This window comes from Diabrotica undecimpunctata, chromosome 2 (genome assembly GCF_040954645.1).
Source record: "Diabrotica undecimpunctata isolate CICGRU chromosome 2, icDiaUnde3, whole genome shotgun sequence".
Lineage (NCBI taxonomy): Eukaryota > Metazoa > Arthropoda > Insecta > Coleoptera > Chrysomelidae > Diabrotica > Diabrotica undecimpunctata.
Genome location: NC_092804.1, coordinates 72,671,051 through 72,695,449, shown reverse-complemented (window position 1 = coordinate 72,695,449; position 24,399 = coordinate 72,671,051). Strand labels below are relative to the sequence as shown.

At 32.7% G+C, this 24,399-nt stretch overlaps 1 protein-coding gene across 1 annotated transcript in view; it reads right to left on the bottom strand.

The window, feature by feature from the left end:
• Ptr (patched domain-containing protein) overlaps positions 1-24,399 on the bottom strand; it is a 274,044-nt gene that overhangs the window by 27,705 nt on the left and 221,940 nt on the right. The window contains exons 6-9 of the mRNA XM_072523099.1: positions 21,562-21,720; positions 20,287-20,487; positions 20,070-20,201; positions 1,424-1,730 (exon numbers count right to left, since the gene is read on the bottom strand). Of these exons, the coding sequence (XP_072379200.1) occupies positions 1,424-1,730; positions 20,070-20,201; positions 20,287-20,487; positions 21,562-21,720 (799 nt within the window). The remainder of the gene's footprint in view (positions 1-1,423; positions 1,731-20,069; positions 20,202-20,286; positions 20,488-21,561; positions 21,721-24,399) is intronic.

Genomic DNA, 24,399 nt, shown 5'->3' with positions numbered 1-24,399 from the left:
ATATTTGAACGAAGGATCCTGAGAAGAATATTCGGGGGCATCTGTGAAAATGGTGTTTGGAGAAGGAAGTACAACTACGAGATATATCACAGATATACACATATATTTAGTGGTAAAGACGTAGTATTCTTTATAAAAATAGGAAGACTAAGATGGGCAGGACATCTGTCCAGATCACAGCAGAACAACCCTCCTAGAACAATCCTTATGTCGCAACCTGTGGGAAGTAGAAGTAGGGGTAGGCCAAAACTCAGATGGAGGGCTGGTGTAGATGAGGATGGTATAGAAATAGGCGCAGCAAACTGGCAACAGTTGGCAATGGATAGAACTGACTGGCGTAATAGACTTGGGAAGGTCGAGGCTCTTTTATAGGGCTATAGCACCAATGATGATGATGATACATTTACTTTTTGGGGATATTGGGTATAACCTTCCATTGTCCAATTGGGATTTTTTGTTGCCAATAACGACAATTTTGCTTATTAAAGGTACCGTTTAAACAAAAAGTGAATTCGTCGGAAAATAAGGTATTATATTCAAATCCATTATTTCGATTACACAATTCTTGCACATTGTCGCAAAACTCCCTGCGTCTATCAAAGTCGTCTTCATTGAGTTCATACGTTTAATTTTATATGAATGTAATTTTTAGAATTTTATGACAGATCTTATTGTTAGTTGATAAAGTTGTAATTGAAGAATGAGGATTTTCTTCAATTTCAAGTAATACATTTATTTGATTGTCTTCGGAAACAGTGGGTTTGTCATTCTTGAGCTTATCTCTAACATTGCCAATTTTAATAAATTTATGCAATATTTTGCTTACTGTCGCTTTACTTATTGGTACTCGATCAGGATATTTTTTATTAGATATCGCATAATTCGGCCATACTTACTTCTTGTACTATCGAATTAACCTAAGATCATCAAAACTTCTATTCGCTATTTTTCTGACAGCACCATCGTATTTCAAATAATCTCTATTAGGGTAATATTTCTCAAAAAGATACTAGTGTAGATGTCTAAATCGATTTTATACAACAAATCAATTTAATATTGACATATTCCAATGGTAACTATGAACTTACTGTCTGGTTGCTAAGGAACTTGACATGTCTTCACAGCGTACTTGATTTGTGGCAATATACTGAGTACAATCGTTACCACTTTATTTTATTGTATTGTTGATCTAGAGCTTATTACAAAGCCATTATTATTTGAATGGAATTTGTTATCTTTAATAGACAAACAATCTATCTTCTGTATCGTACCACGATAGGCCACTCCATTCGAGCATTTGTTGTAATTATGTTATTTGTTTGTCTTTAATATGAAATGATTTCTTTAATCATTTTATTTGTAAAATAAATTTTAAGAAATACGAGCACTGGTTTCCTTTCCACACCACGAGTACAATTATTACCTGTATGGGAACTCCCTATAGTAGTCATCTTCCCTGTCGAAAAATTCTATAGCGTAAGAATCGTTTTTGGCAACCTTTCTTCTTTCCAGACCTTCTTGTATTTTAGTAATTCCATAACCAGCTCCTAAAAGGTATACTCCGAAAACCAGAATAACTAAAAACTTAACGCATCCGTTGTTCAACATAGCTGCAAAATAATCTCGGAAAAATACCATAAATCCGTGCTCTTTGTTGTCTTGAGGGTTGTCTATGTCATTAGGATCCACACCGCCGCTGCAGAACCATCGGTAAAGGAAGTTTTTCTTTTCTGCAAAGACAATTTTTGTTCAAATATTATTTTGGTATTAATATTGAGAAAGTGATGTTATTTAATGCTACATGTTCCTAATAACCTAAGCGTTTTATTATATTTTGTTTGATTAACCATGGTTTTTGCTGTTTAAATCATTGTAATAAAAAACTGATATAAACGAGGAACTTTTAAATTGATATCAACTGGTGTGATCTCGAAGATTTTGGCTCCATTTTTTGGCTATGTGATGAGGGAAACGTTAGAATAGTTGATTCAGATATCAACTGAAACGCCTACATGCTGCTAAGCATATGTGACAACAACAAGCAGTTGTTTGTAAAAGACTTTCAAGTGGGTGGTATCTTTTGCTGTTCCCTAATCTACCCATAGTTACTGAATTCCTTTTTGACACTAAACTTTGACGGTAATGAGTTCATATTGTGGAAACTTTTTCGGATTCAGTTCTGTCTTTATTTTCAGATGGACTTATTAACAGTAATTTTTATCAACGGTGGTGGACATGGGATTCTTAAAATAGTTAGCTCTGATTTTCAATTTTGTTGTCTGGAGGGTGCGGCTAGAACACTTCCACTTGGTAATCGGCCAAGACTTTTAAAGACTTTTTTAAGACGGTTTTTTCGTAACGACCATTACCTACTTAAAGAGGACGGGTAAGTCGCTGAAGTCGATTTAGCTTTCTCGTTATCTTACACAGTGAGTACTTTTAGGTAATCAGCCGCGTTTTGCTCAACCGTCGCTTTTTGCAATTTGTTATTTTTGTTTATTTCCTTAGATAGCTTGTGTTATTTTTTTTAGAATTATTTTAAGAAATACGCAAGAGAAATGTCCGACACTCTTTTACTAGGGGTTATATTCTAACAATTTCCCTGTGCAAATTTTTATTTTGCAAGCAAAGTTGTGGATCTAAATTATTTCGATCCAATGGGGAATATTTTAAATAATGAGAATTTTTAACATCTTTTGCACATTCCACGTCTAAATCTAAAACTAAAATCATCAAAAAATAAACCGGAAGTTAACAAAAATTTTCACTGAAAGTGAAAAATCCAGTGTTCCTCTGGTTCACTGGTCCTGTCACTTATATATAAATAGCACTGTCAAAGTACAAGAAAAAAGATTATTATGAGAATCAAGTGTTAGGAATAGATTTGGTGTATATCCACAGGTCTTAAAGTCAACAGCAGGGGCCTTGTGCTCTCTGTAGGCGAATATGCCTGTCCCGTATGGAGTAGATCTAGTCACCATTCCATTCAAAGAAATATGTAGAATAACTACTGGCTGTACGAAACCGACCCCTTTAATCATACTGTACCGGGCTTCAATTACACGTCTAGCGTCGTAGAACTGTTCCTCCTACACCCAGAACCGTCACACGGAATGAACAAGGACTGAAGAACCTGACGGACACTCAACCGCATACGTACGGCATTGCCCTTTGCTAAAACCTAATTAAATAAGATATAAAGACAGATATCGACGTACGTAAAGACAATTACAGTAGACGTAGTCCGATACAAAGCAGAAAAATTGTAGTCGGATCCAGACTCGAGAAATAAAGTAAGACTTATTTTTGTACACTGACACTGACACAAACTAAGTGAATCTATCGTCGTTTGCGAGTTACACCGTTTTTATTAATTTTTTCAAAACTGAAAGTGATTATTTCCATTTTGACAATTTTTACCATAATAACTTTAAGTGCTGAATCGAAATCTGTCTTCAATTTTTCTCTATCTATTACAGTTTGTTCAATCGAAGATTGGACATAAGGATGGACTGGCAGAAAAACATAATCTATAGGATTAAAATTTTATTTTCGTATTATTAGTTCGATTTAACAAGAAATATACTATATTAATAAACTGTAGAATACTAAGAAAAAAAATGTATATATCTATATTTCAATAAAAAATGTAAAACTGTTTTTATTGATAGTAGTTTAAAATGATTACATATAGATTTCACTTTTTGATACGTTTTACATACGAACGGTTTCACTTTTTTTTCAAAATAATGTAATATAATATATCAAAACCATTTTTTACATATCTGTCATGTTACATATGATTTATTAAAACCTATTATATAAGTAATCTTATTGGGTTGTTTGCATACATTAGACAAAATTGCAAAAATGCATACCTTAACAAATTATTTCGAAAAGTTTTTTGTATTAAAGATTATAAAATCTACTCATAAATAAATTTAATTTTATAAATTTAATTATACACCTAATTAGATTAATCATTTAACAGTTTAAAATACCGTTACTACAACTAAACTTCTACACAATTCAATAAATTACTTTCGCTTGTATAATAAACCATAATTACAATTTGTCCGGTTTTTAACATATTTATATAAAATTAAAGTATTAGTATATGTATCATATAATAAATCTAACTTATTTAAAAATCAAATAAAATTTGAAGAAATAATAGCCCAATGGATAACCTAACTATATGTATACAATTTATTTCAGATACACAATTTGCCAAGATTAACAACCAATCAAAAGTAAAGCCAGTTAGGTAGCTTGGGTAATCGTAAGATCTATCAAACTTTGACAGTAGCGGCCATATTCTTGAAACTACATTTGCCAAATTAGCGGTCATTTATTCAGTTCGTTTTGCCAAATCAACATAGATTGATATAGTTTTATACAACACGTGCAATTTTACTGTCGCCATAGACGTCCTACCAAGATTACAATTCGAATGATATATAAATTTAGGTACACGCGTAAACTCATCACCAATTAGCATAAATGCCCTCATAGATAGTACAAACTCATCACCGCAATAAAAGTAGGGATTTTAAAATAGACTCGGAGAAATTTTCAAACTGATCACTGGCTTACATGCACCCCGTGGCAAGTAAATGATTTCAAACCGCTAAGGTCTGATAATTTGACAGAATAATCTAAGTCGGATTGCAAATAAAATAACGAAATTAAAGACTATTTCAGATAAAGCTGGAAATAGCTTCCATCATAGACTACTAGCTAAATTTGCTCAGAAGCAGTTGGAAACTTACCCTAATTTTCATTAAAAAATTAAATTAAGCAATAAGGCCAATTTTTGAATGAATGGGTAAGTCAATGAACATAAAACGAATTTAAAACGATTCCAATCTAGCACTGTATTTTCAAAATAACTCGTGCATGTTTCGAAATCCCGTTTTTTTGTATTTTTGAATACTGCGTGTAAGAATTTTTTCGTATACGGCGACTCGAATGGATCTGAACCATTCGAATTTAGATGCTATACTATAAAAGTAATTTTTGTCGTCTTAGTTGTCACTGGGCTTGTGTACGTCAGATAAAATGTTAGCTGATAGTTTTTAATCGTTGTTTTACATTGAACAATAAAATTTATATCAATATTATATTTTTCACTGAACTTTGTTGTCAATGGCTGGTTTAAAAATTTTTTTAATACAAAGAAATATAGTTATTGCCCTTGCAGAGGCGAAAATATTAGCGGAACAGAAAGGCAAAGTTTACCATCCCTTTCTTTACCCTCTAGGGGACTATTTGGATGTACAGTTTTAAAAATTGTACAGATTAACAAAGCCCCTCTTTTCTCATCCAAACTTATAAATGATTTATTAAAATATAAAATATCAGCTCCTTTTTTTTTTTTTTTTTTTTTTTTTTTTTTTTGTGGCATTGACTTTCGTCATTCAGCCAGTCTCGAAAGGTTATAATATATTCCTTAAAAAAGTATAGACAGATAAGTACAGATTATTTCTCTCAGACAAATGCACAGCGATATCCCTAAAACGAAATAGACGAATAATTAATAGAAGAACACGTCGAAGGAAAATACAAGGACACTCGCTTCTCGTCTAGGGGTCCGTCAAGACATTTATTTTAACAGACAAACAATACTGGACCACGGATAAGGTATTGTTACATATAGGATAAACAAAGGGTACAAGTCTAATCCTATACACGCTCATGAAAATTTTCATGAACGAGTACCAGATTTATAAAGCTATGCATGTGTCTGACAAAAATTCTATAATTAAATTATATATTGTTACAGAACCTATGGCTAACAAAGACTGTATATTATATGGAGCGTATGTATTGCATTTAGCTAATTTTGTATACAGGGAGTTTGAATGCTGAATAAATTTAGGACATTCAAAGAAGATGTGATCGAGGTCACCTAGCTTGCCGCAATGTTTGCAACTATCATCATCGATGACTTTAATTTTAAATAAATGGCATGGGTAGCATGCATGTCCAAAGCGTATTCGATTTATAGTAGTAATATATTTACGAGGAGCTTTGAAATTCTGAAACCAGGCTGTTTGAGGTAGAGTTGGTTGTAAAGAGGTATACCTTTTAGTATCAGCTCCTTGGAACATACTATATTTATTATCACTTGGCTCTGAAGATGTTTACAACTCTAATTAAATTTTCAAAAAAGACAACAAATTATCATTATAATTCTCTAAAAATTATTTAGTTAATCTTGCTACCTTTGTTTTAAACCATTTGTATAACTTAATCCTCTCCGTGACCTAGTGTTGTTGTGTCTTATATAAATCAATGCCTTGATAGGTCCCTAGGCGAGAAGAGTGTGTCCCTGTTCTTCTAATATCGATGTAATCTTTTATTTTGCTAGGGCATTTAGGTAAATTATAATGATGTCTTATTCCTTTTGTGTCTGGCTGTATGACGATAAGTCTAAGCCAAAAGAAAACAAAGCCCCTCACAATGGAGCTGATAAGCTTGAAAGGCTTGAAACTACTATATTTCATGTCTTTTTTTAATCCTTTCAGCTAATTTACAAGAAACGAATTGTTTTAGATGATAAAAATAAAACAGGGTAAGTAAAACTGCCAATTATTCTTTTTTTATTAATATTTGACTTTTCTCGCATACGTATAACCTTTCGAAGGACAGTTAAAAATACACAGTCAGATTCGTATACAAAATTTTTCATTCTAGGTAACTTATTTACGAAAAAATTCGATTGAATTCAAAAATACGATCCCAGATTTTGGGCGGCAATTTGGCTGGCCATCGGTCCATATTTCTTTGAGAATGACGTTGAGAAGGCTATCGCTGTCAACAGCAAGTGCTATAGATCACACGATCACAACCTCCTTTTGGCCAGATTTGGAGGATATGAATACCAACGACATGTGGTCATGCTACATTTGCACGAGCGATTTGAGAACATGGTCGTCTCACGTAAAGGTGAACTGGCCTTCAAAATCGTGCGATATTAGATTCTCTTGTGGGTTTTCCTAAGTCACAGGTCTATGCAAATAGCCTCAAATCGCAGCGTCTCTTACAAGCCAACAAATACCCATGCCATCGGTCAGATACGCAGTAATGACACTCGTCTTATAAACAATGTGTTTTGGGAAAGGCCAGCTGGGAGAAGATCTATATCTACCTTCCCAAAAAAGTTGGAAAGGTGCAATTACAGCGGATCTAGAGAAAGTGGGAGTGACACAATACAAAATAGTGGCACAGGACCAACAAGAATTGAATGCGGTAATAAACGCGACAAAGACCCAAGAAGAGTTGTAATGCCATTAATGATGATGATGATCTACTTCTTCTTCTTCCTCATTATAAGCAAATCTGCTTGTTCATTGTCGGATTAATACCTCTATGGAAGGTTGAAACACCATCTTATGCAAGGTCGTCCGATACTTTTTCTGCCGATTGGTGACCTTTCTATTGCTATTTTGACGACACGGGTCTCTTCCATTCTCCTTATGTGGTTATTCAATATTTTTTTCTATTTTCTGTCCATTCATTTATACACTGTACGTTACATTTTCTTCTAATGTCTTCACTTCTCTTTCGATCTCCCAGCGTATTTCCTTTAATTCGTCTCAGTACTCTTATCTTTGCCGTTTCTCGTAGCCTTTGCGTTGTGGCTGCTTCGGGTCTTGTTTCTGAGGCATATGTCATTATTGGTCTTACACTGGCTTTATAAATTCTTGACTTCATCTCAGTATTAATGTGTCTGTTTCACCATATAGTGTTATTCTAAGGCATCCTGTCCGTCTATTTGCTTTTTGTACTTGATCTCACTTCTTTGTCCAGGTCTTCATAGCTAGACAGTGTAATTCCCAGGTATTTTATTTCCATTACTTGTTCAATACTGATACCATTAATTTTTATTTTACATCTGGTTGGTTCTTTGCTGACTACTCTCGTTTCAGTTTTCTGAGATGAGATTGTAATATTAAATTCTTTTGCTCTTATGTTAAATCTGTGGATCTTCATCTTGAGCTATAAATATTGCGTCGTCTGCGTAACAGAGTATTTTTATTTTTTTGCTTCCCATTCTGTATCCACTTCCTTTGTTAACGCTTTTGATGATTTCATCCATGGTCAAATTGAAGAGCAAGGGGCTCAATGAATCCCTTTATCTTATTCCGCTGCCTATTTCTATAGGTTCTGTAAACTGTCCATCTATTCTGACGTTGTTTTGATAGAAGTTTTCGATAGTTTTTATAATATTTAGGAAAACTTCTCTATTATACAGAATATGGATTACATATTTGAGTCTTACTCTGTCAAACGGTTTCTTTAGGTCTATCAGACACAGATATGCTGGTCTATTGCACTCTAGTGACTTCTCACTAATTTGCTTTATAACGAATATTGCATCTGTACACGATCTTACTCTACGAAAACCCTGTTGTTCATCTGCTAAACTTATCCTCTGATTTAATGATGATGATGATGATTGGTCAAATTCAAATTGATTTATGCATCAGTCATGGAAAGTTGGACATTTTGCACGCGTGCTGGGAATAACCTTTTACTCCGACATGCATCTACAGTTCACCCTTGAAAAACACGATCTTTTTCACTCTTTACGTAGAGAAAATACTTTAAATAAAATATAAGTAAAAGATTGTATTTCATTTCAATTCGAATTTTACCATTGTTCTAGACGTATTCAAGTTATTCAACTCCTCATCAGGAACGTCTAGTATTTGGCCGTTGTAATTCAAATAGCCTGGTACATCTATACGAAGTAGCAAGAATTCGGGAAACCTCTCTTCGACAGCGAATTAGGTGAACCGCAAATTCAAAGCTTCTTTCTGAAGGCTGTTGAACGACGCTAGGAATAACCTTTTGACATGCATCTACATTTCACCCTTAAAAAACAGTATCTTTTTCATTCTTTACGTTGCTAGCGTACCAGACTGTTATTTTAAATACTAGACATTGCATTTGATTTCAGTTTGAACGTCCACAAATGTTCCAAAATATATATTTATATAATTTTCTTTTTTCTCCTCTTGACTTTATAAACTTTTTTTAAACAATATCTATATTGTCCATGTTTCTTCTATTTTTATTAGATGCATTTTTGGGTTAGTGTAACATGGTTCAGAAGGTGAGAACTCACAACAAAAACAAAACAAAACAACACCTTAGTTTGACCTTTCTGTCACTGCTCCTATGCCCTAAATAATTAAAAAAATACGCCGCAATTTCTACAGAAAACATATAAGTTTGCTTACTATAGGTATATATTATTGGAAAAACTCTTCCAATAGCTGGCTATTGAGATGTCCTGAGAAAAACTTATTTCCCTGCACTAGTTTTATATTTCCAAATATCACTTTAACATAATTATTGTTGACAATAAAAATAATAATTAAATTATGTAAGTAGTTATCTTAACATGATGAAACTATTTAACCAAAACATAAATTTCAAACTCAATTCTAATTATATTATTGATCTATGGCTCTTTATTTGAATATGGTTTCCTTTTTTTTAGTACAATATAATAATATAGTAGAAAACTGTTATCATCTCTAATATTCTATATAGGTAAAAAATATGTTTTATAAAAATTCTAATAATTTTGCTTTTAACCTTTTTTTAAGCTTTTAATCGGAGCTTGTAATATTAAACTTGTATACCTAACTTATGTACCTAATCAATAAAATTGCATAATTGAAGAATAACAACATCAGGAATGCTAATTCTAACCTGATGGTTCACTTTCTCTGATACCGGACGCTTTGATAAGACATTTCTTAAATACCTTTTCTGACGCGATCACCTACTTTACCAGCAGTTTTTTTAATCAGCTAGATGAATGAAATATTTTTATATACTTTTATGCAAACAAGAGTTGAAACATCTGCAAATTGGATATTCTTGTTTGAATCATTATAAACAATTCGAATGCAAATTCATTATAAACAAGTTTAAGTTGACAGTGTCTTTTGAATACTAAGACACAATTTAAGAAACGAGTTTAACGTTAATAATATGACAGAAACAATGCATTAGAATTTCAGTTGAAATAGTTAATTGTACAAATTGTAAAAATTATATTATAATTAATAGTGTATGTATTACGTTTTATCTATGTTATTTATATTTCTCGATTAAAGTTTAATATTCGATTAAAATAATTATTGTTGGTACTCTTAGTTTACATTTATCTAGAATAAAATTTCATATAAGTGCAATGGAGAACGAGATAGCATCGTTGTTAACCCTCCTTTCCACGGGTGACTTTCTTGTGACACAAATCCACGGGTGGGGTCTATCAGGACCAAATTTCAAACATCCTATTTCTCATTAACAAAATTTTTTTTTTAAATATTTTTAAGGAAATTATGCTAAAGTGTACTATTCATTGCCATTAAAAGGTACACCGAGTGTAGGAAAAAAATACAAAAAAAAAATTGAAAAAATTAAGCAATTTCATTTATAGGTGTACTGATGGACCCCACCCGTGGGAAGGAGTTAAACTTTTGGCACATAAGAAAGGAACCATAAAAGATGTAGCTTAACACTGAACTACATCTTTTGGACCTATCTTACTCATTTAATTAGATCTAAAATGCAGCAACTATTTAGTAATAGCTTTAAAGAATCTGGAACTTTGTTACGCAGATAATGTCAAAAACAGACGCAGACTATTTTCCTAAAAACAAATTGCTTTAGCACGAATAGAGAAAAAAATTTATATTCGATAAGTAGTTCCCCGTTGATTTTGATTCCACATGGCTGTCTTTAAAGTGTCTTTTTAAATAGCTACCGAGTAAACATTGAATAATGTTGAGGACAAAATGCAACCTTGTCTGACTCCACGTTATATGGAGATTTTGTCGGTGTAATTTTCTCCAATTTTTACAATAGTAGTTTGATTCCAGTACAGATTTTTAATGACACGAATATATATGTCTTCTTCTTCTTCTTCTTCGCGCGACTAGGATTACTCCTGTTTGGCTGCCTCTTATTCTGTTTCAGTCGTTGTTGACTGTACATTATCTTTTCAGCTTTTGGCGGCCTTCCAATGGGTCTTCTGCTATACGGCTTGTTGTTTTTACAGATGTTCGCTAATCTATCTGGTCCCATTCGGTTTACACGTTCGTTCCAGTTTTTTTTTCTTGTTTTTATCCACCTCTTAATATTTTGAATTTTGCATTGTTTGCATATACTTCTGTTGGTTTGTCTGTCTCTTAATGATATGCTCATATGAATATCTACGTCATTTATTTAATTTATTGCTGTGTTTTTAAGCAACCGCATTAATTTTTTCATACCCGACTTTAATAATATCTTTTTGAAGTCGCGAAGCAAGCAAATACATATTTTCTTTGATCAAAGCATTTTTGTAATAGGATATTTATCGCAAAAAGTGCCTCCCTAGTTCCCATAGCATTTCTAAAACCGAATTGGCTATCTTCGAGATTTTGTTCGTATTTGAGTCTAATTTTGTTGTGAAGTATTCCTAAAAAAATCTTAAGAGTGTGGCTCATTATTCTGAGCATTTTCTAGCGTTGTGTTTTTTAGGTATTATAATAAAGATGGACTTGAGCCAGTCTGCGGAAATCACTTCAGTGATATATATTGCATTAAAAAATTTTACTAGTATTTGTATCTTATTTTCATCCATTAGCTTTAGCAACTCAGTTGGCGTATCATCTGGAACATAAACTTTTCTAATTTTAGTATTTTTCAAAGTCTACCTCTGATTTCATAATTTCTGGGCCGTCAGTACAATTTTGATAGATTTCGATAATATTATTTTGGTAATGGCTACAGTTATCATTCTCTTCTTATTTCGTTGTCATTTACATTAATTTTGTTGTTAGTGTCAACTAGTGCAGAGGGAACTCGTTTTGCTAACTAGTTTGGTTTATTGTCTTCTTTAAAAAATATATAAATGAATCTTTTGTTGGTATGGTGTAAATGCAATTATGTTTCAAATGGTTTTATATTAATTGAATAAAATTGTAACCACAGTTTTTCTCCTCCTTAGTTAGAAAATTTCTTTAAATTCATTCTTAGTAACAAACTTGTTTTTAATATTTGTTATAAACAAAAAACAACAGGTTTTATTCGGAGCTGAATTTATCGACATTTATGTGATGAGTTCCAGGGCGTTGAAGGTTTAATTTCTTCAATATAAACTACTATCCTTCTAATCATACGTTTCGTTCAAGAAGTTTACACTAAACAAACTGAACTTGATAAAAGGGCTCCAGCTGCACTACCACGTTTTGATCAACCCATTTAGTTTCGTCAAAGTTTAAAACCGTACAAAAAGTTATCCTATAGAATCAAACCTATAGGATAACTAAATCAGAAGATTTTTCCCCTGATAGGAAGATTTAAATACTAATGTCTACAACTATTACGTATTCTTTCATAAATTTAACTATCAATTATAAAGTATACATTTTGTCAATATCTGCAATTAATTATATTTAGCTATTATTAAACACATATTCTATTACCATGGTTGTCGTTAAAGTCCGATTACTTTGTAGAACAGTAAATTGATTACGGTTCATAAATACTGATTGTTTAATAAATTTCTTTCCATTCGTAACATATAGGAAATTACATAAAATTGGGATTTTCATAATGTTATATTCTGTGTTCCAATTTTTACTTCGCCGGCTAAAAAGTGGTACGTCGCCACTTGCCGTTAATCGTTGCATAATGGTGCATTTGCACTTATGAGGCACCAAAACGGTGAGTTGAGTTTCACCAGTACCGCATTTTGCACCTTAGTACTACGGCTATATTAAGAATATTTTCGTTTTAGTTTCTAGATGCGCAAATTAATATAGTGAATGTATGGTGTGGGTAATTTAAAGCAGTTAATAATATAAGAAATACAGCTGTAGAACGAAATAATCTATCTCTATCTGAAATAAGACAAGAAACAAAGAAAACTCTAATAAAATATTTGCAAAAATATAGGTAGGATTAATTACTTATATAAAATTTCGATTTTGAGAAAAAATAAAATACATTAGTACAAGTATTTGATTGTTGGATGGTTGTAAAACAATGAATAATTATTCTAACCTAACTTGCTTAAATTTTATATTTGTGGTATAAATAAACCAATACAAGCATAAACATTTTAAAACGGCTAAATTCCAAATAAATGGCATTGAAGCTCGCCATTAGATAATTTAAACAAAATTATTTAAAGAATATTTAAGTAGAAGGTATAAACGTATCTAGGTATAATTGAGTTGCTACAATAAACATTTTTTCATTGATTTTATTACCAAAGACCTTAATATACGAAATGTTTTATACGAGACAAAAACATCTTAATTAACAATACAGGCATAAAATCATAGACAATGTTTTAATGGATGTTTGTACTCAAGAGCGTATTTTGGACAAAATATATATTGCCTTTGACAGAAATGCTAGACTAAAATTATGTTTACAGCTTATGCAAAGTACAACTAACTTACTTTATCAGGGGTTCAAGGAAAAACACAGAATTACTGGTAACGAGATTGCTGCTAATTTTGCTGAAAAAAAATGATAGTCTTTGTAGGACCAATAATATTCTGCGGTTTTCCAAAAAACCGCAGAATTTTTTCAGTTTTAAGATGTCCATAAATAGTAAATTAAACTAAGTGTAGCCTATTGGGAAAAGACTGAATTCCAAAGCAAGCAACAGGAATTTTTAGCGATAAGCAATTTTCTTATCGTTACGAAAAACTACTCTTAGACCTTCAGAAAACTGAATCAGATGTTATCTCCGTAAAATAGAAAAAGGTCATAGAACAATATGAAGATTTTGCCAAAAATTAGGAAGAAACGGCCGAATGTATTGTCTGCAACAGCAGGGCAATTGTTTGCCAACGTTATAAATACCTGGAATAGGTCCTTTGGAACCTAATAAGGTGAAAAAGGTAGCTCCGGAACGAATAAAAGGCTTCCTAAGAAGTAAAGATCTGTTGGACTAAAACTTACATAGATGTAAAGTATACGCAACAAATATTCAGGTTGCAATGCGTCTTTGAAAATGTACCTTTTGCAATCTACCAGGAAAAGCAGAATTTAGATTTAATTATTAAATAATTGTTAGGTCTAAGAAAGATGGCACACCCATGGTGTAAAAAAGCAATGAGCGATATCGATAACGTCTCTTAAATTTCTGTTAGATAGAAGTATACAATTTAGACTAATTATGGATTTTCATTTTTTCTTTCTTTTTTTCTTTCTCCCCTTCCTTTTACCCTATCAGGGTGTTGGATTTGGGATAGCTACTTTAATTTTCATTCAGCTCTTCCATTATTTTCTATTTCCTACCTTTATTTTTAATTCCTCGACTGATTTTTGTTTAACGTTCCGCCTCTATTACTTGCTGTATCCATTTTTAGTTTTTTTTCTTTTTACGATGTTCTGTACTTCATAGACTTTTCTTGTAATTCTGTTGGTTTGCATTCTCTTCAGATGCCCATACCAGTTTATTTGTCTCTTTGATATTTTATTCATTATTTGTTCTTGGTTGGCCGTTTTCCTAATAGTTTCGTTGCTTAATCTATTTCATTTCGTCTTTCCAACTATTCTTCTTAGATGTCTCATCTCCAGTGCATTTATCCTGCTCTTATATTTTTCCAAAATTGACCAGTTTTCACTTGCATAGAGCACAGCCGTTATCACTATTGTGTTATATAGTTTTATCAATTTCTCTCGTGTAAGTTCTCTTTTTCTCAGTGTTGGGACTAAGGTGTAGTATAACTTTTTTGATTTCTTTGCTCTATTTGTAATTTCCCAGTCTATGTTTCTATCGTTAGTAATTATACTTTCCAGGTATTCGTACCTGGGAAGAATAACTATTTTCAATTCTGAGATTTTACATTTTATCTTTATTTCATTATGTTCCTCATCTTCTTTGCCGCTGATTATAATTATCTTACTTTTTTCTTAATTTTCATTTTTAGTTTTTCTATTTGTTCTACCTGTATATCCATTAGTTTCTGCATTTTGTTCTCGGAATCTGCTATTAGTGCTATGTCGTCCGCGTACATTAAGTACTCTATTGTTACCGGTTGTAATATGTGGTATTAGCAATTCGTTCATTACTCTTATAAATAGCAAAGGGCTGAGACTATCTCCTTGTTTATTACCTCTCTTCCAATTAAATTCTTCCAATCTTTTGTCTGTTATTTGTACTCTTCCTTTTATACCATTTTCTGAGTACTCTCTATAATTGTTATCAATGTATTTGGTACATTTATTTTTCTCCAGCATTTCTCTATAATTTGTCTTTCTTTCGTGTCAAATGCTGCTCTTAGGTCTATGAATGCATTGAAGAAATACATTGTAGAACAAAAACAATCGAAAAAATCGCGTCGCTAAAATGGAATCGGGCAGGACACGTCGCCAGATTATTAGACAAACGATGGACAAAACGTATGAAGACGGTTAGAGTGGAGACCAAGACAAGAAGCAATATGAAGCAGAGGATGCCCACCAACTAGATGGACTGGATGCAAGCAGCACAAGACAGAGACAGATGAAAAGAGCTGAGGAAGACCTATGATTAGCAGTGGACGCATACAGGTTGATGATGATGATATATATGTTTTTATTTGTCTATCTTCCTGGTCTAAATGCCGCTTGTTCTTCTTCAATTTCCATTTCTACTTCTTGTCTTAGTCTCTTCTCTATTATTTTCGTATATATTGTAAAGCCTACCGATGACAGACATATTGCTCTATAGTTGACGCAGTTTACATGTTCCCCTTTGTTGTATATTGGCATAATCATGTTGTTCTTTCAGTCTTTAGGGATTATTTGTTTTTCCCTTGCCTCTTTATATATTTTCCATAGCCAGTTTATTCTTTCTTCTCCCATGTATTTTACCATTTTCGGTTCAATTTCATCATGTCTACCTGTCTTACCTATTTTTATATTTAATAATCCTTCTATTACTTCTTCTTTATTTATTTGTTTTAGCTTTATGTTTTTTTCGCCTTCATTTATTACATTGACTTCCTCTATTACTTCTCTCATAATATTCTTTCCACACCCTAGCTGTTTGTTCTGGGTTTAGTTGCAATCGCTTTGATATATCTCTTACTGCGTTTATTTTCTTTTATTTTAATTAAAAGATATCTAATTATTACCGGCGAGTTGATACAAATTTTTTGTTTCAAATTGATTTTGCGTAACTGATATTAAAAATCGACGGATACTTCAAGCGTTGTTTCTGAGAGAACGGTTCGTTCTACATAAAAGTTGATCATAAAAATTATTGTTCAAAATTATATAAGCTACATTTTTGGTTGAAACATTTTTTTCTTTGTCGTACAGATTCTTGGTAAATCGATATTTTTCGTTTTTCCACCACTACGAGAGGGGTTTTAGGGGGTAGCCAGGGTTAGTAGTGGTAAACCCTTTTGCAAATTTTTTGGGGTCTCAAAAGAGACATTCTCAGCAAAATTCAGCCTGTTCGTATGGTTTTTAGAAGTTCAGTGGCGTTTTCGTCTCTGACGACTGGCGTATATAGCAATCTTATTTTTTGCCATCTTTGACGTAAGGATTATTTACTGTTGTAAGAGGAAAGAAATAAAGGAGGCCGATTACAGTTAGCTAAAAAAAATTTCGTACAATAAAATAAAAAAAAAACATACCACACTGCACTCGAATTTTAGCAATCTCGCTGCCTTCATTGGAGAGCTAAATAGGTTGTATAATTGAACGCAAGTATAATTTAACAACTGCAGCAATAGTTTATAAACTAAATATTATTATATTTTATTAAATTTAAGAACTTAAAAAACCTTTTGCGTTTTCACTTTGAGTACGTCCCTGTTTCCCTAGCTGAAAAGTACTTTCTTCGTTCTTCACTACCTGTTGGTCCGTCCTTGCCTCGTAACGTTTAAAGTTCTAGGTAATTTAGCGAAGAAATTTTCATCCAAGTGTGCTGTAAACTGTGTCATATACGGTTAATTATTTACGCTTGGCATACGTCTTTATGCTGCCATAAAATTGTTTTACCAACAATAATTTTTCATATAACTGACAATAAAGTAATTTTATTAATTAGTCGACATAATGCAGGTGACTGAATGAGTTTTATCTAACAAAACTAACTACATAGTGTTAATTGAATCCAGTGTAGCTGATATATAATTAGTAAACAAACGTAGTTATTTTTTTAGTTAAATTTTAGTGTGTATTCGTTCTGTGTAACTGACGGGAGGGGATACACGTGACGTTTAAAGCGCTCATATTGGCCATATTTGTTATCACCGTAAGATTGTTATAACTTATAATCATAATTATTTCAAATTAGGGTAGGCAATATTTGTTGCATCGCAAACTGCCACAGTAATAATAAAACTCTTCATCGATTTCCTCGTGAAAATCATAAAAAGCATCAATGTGTACTATGGATTGCAGCATCAAAGCTGAATAATATTTCATTTTTTAAGAAAAAATATCCCAAAAAGTCCATATGTTTAATCTTGAAATTTAAAGAAAATAAAGAATTTCAGAAAACTGAAATAAGAAAACAATTTACTTCAATTCGACAAAAATAAAATTAATAATAGAATGTCCAGAGTACACCTCACCTTTAAAAAAAAAAAGTCAAAATGTCCAGGTGTTGTAGCTAGATTTTCATCAACTTCTTCAAAATCTGTTAGCTCTTCTGGTCCGTAGGTGATAGTAAGTTCAAACTGTCTGGCCCAAACATCTAATGGCAGGCCATCTTCACCATCAGTCAATCCTTGATCTTCCAGCCATCCTGCATGTTTGAAGGAATGTTTTATTGTATTGCTCGTCACCTCGTCCCAGGATTTACTAATCATTAGGATGGCGTCAAGAATGTTAGTTTAAGATCGCCATTGTTCTCAACCAATTCCATCAAAAGTCTTCTCTGTAATGGCATTTCAAACTCTTAATGATACTTTGGTCCATGGGCTGAAGGACACTCGTATCGCTTCTTCAAAAATTTCCAAAGTCATCCACGCACTCTTGTTTGCTTTATAGGTCACCGGTAGACTTTTTATGTTTTTAAAGCAACGTGGGTTTTTCGACTTCCCTATTACTAACAATTTTTGCATCACCGAACCTGTCATGTTAGCGGCCACTAAAAATGTAATGCGTTCTAAATTTTAAAGTTCTGTTTGGTGTCATTTTAAAAAACAATCCAGTCTCATCAGCATTGAAAATGTCGTCTGACGCATATCGTGCCTTCAGTCCAAGCCACACGTTTTCTAGCCAATCATCCGTTACGTCTTTGTTAACATCGCGAGTTTCTCCGCTGATTTGCCCGTAGTTGATCTTGTGCCGCAGCTTCCACTTGCTCAGCCAACCCTCAGGTGCCTTGAAATTCTCAATTCCAAGCTCAGTTGCAAAAAACTCAAGCTTTTGTGCTGACCACAGGTCCAGAAAGTGGAATATGGTTCATACGCTGCTACTGGAACCACTGAAGCATAGCGTGATCTAAATCTTCGTGCTGAGGGTTCCGCAACTTCTTCCTGCTACCGCCCTCCATCTCCGCTTCAAGCCATTTTTTCTGTCCTTCCATATCGTAGCCATATTTAAGTGAGACAGCCCCGTACGGCGAACGACATCCGATTGCTTTTCACCTTTCTCTATTACTCGAGTTATCGATAACATTTCCTCCACCGAGAACACTTTACACTTTTTCGAAAACATGTTGACTGTTGACACACTGAGACACAACTCAAACTAGAAATAAAAAGTCGTCAATAGATGACAACATCTGTGTGATAACAGTTAGGCACGCCCCCCGAACAATAAAAGCGAGTCACTTAACCCTCTGATAAGAATGAGTTGAATGGGTGGCCGCATTCCTTAAGCGCAAAACAAAGCAACTGCTGGACAATGACCTGGCCACTTGTGACTCGGGTAGTCTGAACACAATAGGTAACACATTTGTCATCGACTATTGAACGCTGAAAAGTCATCGCTATAAAGAGAGAACGATATCGGTATAGAGAAAGAATTAATACATTGTCCTTATGACGAACCAACCAACGTTTACTATTTTAATCGTTATAGAGGAATTATCGTTATATAGGGAATCGTTATAAAGAGAGACTACTGTATATATAAATAATTAATATACAGACAGTAATTACAATGCATTACAAATTTCTGATTTTATTACTGCAGAGTTATAAATATTTTCAATGGTGTAAAACTTATGGTGATGATATAAAAACCTATAGAGGGCGACACCTGTTTAGCTGCACGAAGCGAATAAGCTTAATAAATAAGCAGTGGAAATCAATTTAAAGTGAATATCTAATATTGATTAGAATAAATATATAATATAAAAGCATAATATCTGCGGTGTTGGATGAAAACATCTTAACGATTGTTTTATGTCGTCGAGTTCTATAGATATATCTTTGGCTCTTTCGATCGGTTAAGTCTTTGTTTTTTTCTAGCTTTGAGAATATTGGCCTGATATAAACAGCGTAAGTTACTGCGAGATAAAACAGTTTGTTAAAAATAAACTAAAAAGACCTATTTCAATCAGATTTTAATGCATAAAATGCTTATTAGGGATAGTTTTAACCCCTTAAAAACAAAAAGCACACTATGCCCATACATAACATAGGACAGGCTTAAATCCAAATTTTCAGCTTAATCGATGAAGTCCGATAGTATTGGAAAATTCTTTTTATCATTATTGCTTTATAAGAAGAGACTCCTTTATTATGTCAAATTTGTTCTAAATTCGTTTCATTTGCGTACGGTTAAAAAAAATATTAAAATTAATAACATCAAAACAATAGTATCAAAAAAACAAAAAGATAAAGAAAAAGTGTAATTTTTTTTAATGCAAACATTCTCATTTCGAATCATGTACATAACTATTTTTTAAACAACGTTTAGTTTAGTACGAGTATAATAACTAAATAAGTATAAAATATTTTCTAGTTTGCATTATACCTAATAATTAAACGAAATAGCCGCAAAATTCAAATAGCTTTATATAAATAGTAAATTTTGGTATTAAAACCAATTAATTTAATAAAAATATCTTTTAAATAGGTACTTACGAGATTGTGATTTCGGTAATACTTTAAAGCAGAAGATTGAATGTAAGTTTTTTTGTTCACAGTATCCAGAAAGCGCTACACACGCAGCGAAAAATGTCAAATGCCAAATGAACAGCAAAACAGTGGCAGCACCTAAAGTAAAAATATATAAACATATTAATTACAGCGATATTTTAAAATCTATGTCACTGTAGCTATATTTATTAAAAAAAATTACCTGAGTATATACAGAATATTGTGACTGATGGGAAAGGACTAAAAATACCAATCCAAAAACTGAAGAAATCAGTCACCGACGTAATCGTTATCGATACAGCGGCTTCGCTCAACATCTCTGCCATTCTGACTGGTACCGGTGACTTAATAGATGTTCTTCTCCAGGCAGCTAACATAACGAAGGTATCATCAATGCCAATTCCTGCAAAATACAAACAGATTATATAATATATCCATTTATTTATTTACCAACTGTAATTTATGTATAATTTAAGATAGCGTATCGAGCCGGATAGAATGAATTTATGCGCTATCCGCATGATAACGGATAGCGCCAACGAAATTTTCAATTATTTCTAAAAATTGTACGAACCGTCGCCGTACTTCGAAAGGTACGTAAAGCAGTCCGTCCTGACTACGTAAGTTGTCGTTGCACATATTAATCAAAACAGAATGTCGAAATACGTATAAGCGAATAGCAGGAGCCCTGCATTGAAGTTACATTTCAAACGTCTTTCTGCTTTATTTATTTACTCATGTTTGTGAGTACTAGAAACTAATTCGTGAAAGATATTGGCCGCGGTGGATCGACAGATTGTGAAATGCAAATTGTAAATTCCCATGGTCAATTAATTTTATCATATGTCTGCTCTGTATATTATAAAATGTGCAGTAGACAAATAACTGAATTTTAGTTTCGCCAAATAAGAAATCTTTGGATTTCTACTATAATTGTTATTAGATAGCGTTGTAACGTCCTACATATAATTATTCTTTTATGGGAGAGATTTATTTTCAATCCGGAGCTTCTGCATAAGGCACTCTGAAAAGACCTAATAAGGTTAAAATACGTATAAGTGGATGGCAGGAGCCCTGCATTGAAATTAAATCTCAAACGTATTTCTGCTCTTTTTAATTGATTTACTGCAAGTCTAACTTCACTTTCAATGATTTTTGGACCACTAATTTGATCTATTGTTTATATAATCATATGCACATTGGTCATTAAAAAAGTTTTCGGCGTAAATCTTCCAAGCTACCTTCAGTTCTTCTGTGTCCCGTTATTTGTTATATTTTTTATGAATTTTCTCTCGTATTAATTGGCATTTCATGTTAGGAATATTGTATTTCTAACTTTACTTATATCTGTTAATAATTTTCAACAAAAACAAAAGTTAGCAATCAGGGGATTATGGTCTCAGCCTATTTTATATTAATAACAATAATTCTTAAAGTACCTATATTAGAAATATTATTTTAAATAAAAATTACTTACCTATCATTAAAAATGGTGCTGCTAAATTTAAACCTATAAAGTCAACTCCAGCATACATACATACTCCAAAAGCACATAATGTTGCCATAGCTGCACTCAAGTTTCCTAACAGTCCTAGGTATGGTTTAGATCGTACCCAATCGCACATCATACATGTAACTGGAAACAAAAAAAAAGATTGAATACTTTTTTGTTCACTCATATTTAAATATAGATAGAAGCTAAATATATAACTAAGAAGCTGACATGTCCTAAAATCACAATTTGAGGTTATGCATTCCCTGAATAGATGTGGTTCATTTCCACATCGTGGCAAAACATGACATGTCTACGTTGAACCATAGAATGAGAAAGAGCCTGGGCATTTAATGACATTTTATTTTTGATGGGTTCAGAGAACGTCAAAAGCTGATATGTTTTGTGGCACAATATGATATAACTTTATAGTGTGTGAGCAGTGCAGGTCAAAAGGTGACATGTCGGGGATTTACAACCTAAACTTATGCAATCCAACTTCTGCAACTGTCCACAATATTGTTACTTCTACCAATTTTAATGTCAGTGAGGATATTTCTAATAACCATCGTGCAAGTACATCTGCAACGGAAATTCTTTCAGATTCGGCCTTAGCTTCTTGGCAATCAGTACCATAGAAAAATAATTTATCCGATGAGGATGTATTTCAACATAGTTCAGATGACTACATACCGGATACTGAAAGTGATAGCAGTAGCTCAGCTGTGTATTCTAACAGAAGAAATGTCCAGAAGAAGCTTAAGAAAGATAGAAATAATAAAACTCTTACTGATTTAAGAACACATACAGTTCCACAGAAAACATATTATGAAGGGGATAAGAGAAAGTGCATGAAAAAAAAGAAAATGTTGGGGCTAAAGTACACATCAAGAAAAAGTATTGTGCATAGGGTTAAAAAATTTGTGCCTCTAGAAAAATGTTGTCGAATTAACTATCACAACAAAATAAGTGTAGAGATGTAAGAGCAAATTCATGAAGAATTCTAGAAGTTGGGTGATACTGTTTGTCAAGACCAAATGTTGATGGATAGGGTTATGATATGCGAGAAAAAACATGCAGAAAAGGGAGAGGTACAGATAATACGCGTTTCAATAATCGTGTAATTACAGTTAAGTATGTTAAATGAGAGTAGAACAGAAGTATGTAAAATTTTCTTTCAAAATGTTTATGGTATAACAAGAGGAAAATGCAATGTTATTGTTCAAAAGAAAAGAGCTTCAAAAACTGACATTTGTCCAATGACAGGAAGTGGCAAACATCCGCCACGTAGTGAATTATTAGAAGAAAGACTTGATATACTAAACCATATTAAAAGTTTTCCTAGGTTTCAAAGCCATTATTCAGGTCGACATACAAATAAATATTACCTATCGCATACGCTAAATGTACGCAAAATGTATGAGTTATATCAAGAAGTTAAAAAATCAGTAGATGAAAAGCCAACTTCTTATCGGTTGTACTGTATTGTATTTAAAACAACAGGGTATAAAATCAAAAAATCTTCAATTGACACTTGTAAGAATTGTGATATCTTCAAAACACAATTAAAAAATTCAAATGCAGATGAACGTATGAATATTAAGAAGAACAAGTTAGAACACGAAACTGCATATAAACTAGCATATCGTTCAAAAGAAGAAGACAAAAAAAGCGGTAATGGAAAATACCAATGAAAGAGTTATTGTGTTTGATTTGCAAAAGTGTTTGCCTACACCTGATCTGACAACAAATGAAATATGTTACAAACGTCAACTGTGGACACTCAATGAAACGGTTCGGGATACATACTTACAGTAGGTCATTCAAATGGTATGACCTACTGCTACATGTAGCAGACGATACAGCTTCTTGTTTATAAAAACATATACAAAAAAATATACCAAACAGTATTACATATTTGACAACATACAGTGTTCTGCCCAGAACCGAAATATAAATTGTTCTATCATGATGTTAATTACATTGAAGAAACATTCATCCTTGGAAATCGTTGACCAAAAGTTTATAGAGCACGGTCATACACATCTAGAATGCGACGCAGATCACGCTCGCATTGAAAGAGTAAAGAAATCAAGTGACATCAAAATTTTAATTCCACATGACTGATTTCAGTTTGTATAGACAGTGCGTGGCAAGATACCTGTTCGTGTAGTTGAGATGAAGAATAATGACTTCTTTTCTTTTTTATCGTTAATTGAAGACATTTATATTAAAGGAACATCTGACACAATTGGAGACAAAATAAACTGGTTAAATATTAGGTGGATTCGATATACAAAACATTCAGATGTCATTTCATTCAAATATTCACTTGATCGTGATGCACCGTTTTGTAAACTGAATTTGTTGAAGAGTCGTCGTTCTGCCAGTAGACCAAGTGAAGTCACTGTTCCTTTGGCACATAATGGACCAGTTTCCATTAACCCACTAAAGAAGAAAGACTTACTAAGCATACTGCCGGCATTGGATCCTGTTTACCATGGTTTCTATACTAATCTAACAACAAGCAGCCTACACCGAATTAGTGGACCAGAAAATAATAGTGAAACCAATGAAGACTAAAATTTTGTAAAATAAATAAATATTGTTTTGTGTACCCTTAGTCTTATTAAACCCGTCAGGTAAGGTTGTTTTTTCTATCAGTGTACTGGCTAATAGTACGACATGTCATTTTATGACTTGCTATAAAATTTACTGTAAGGAGCGGTGATATTATTTGCCATTACATGACATGTCAAAGAATTAAATATAAATCAGGAAAACAAAATACCTCTCAAACAGTGATAGAATAATTCAATTAAG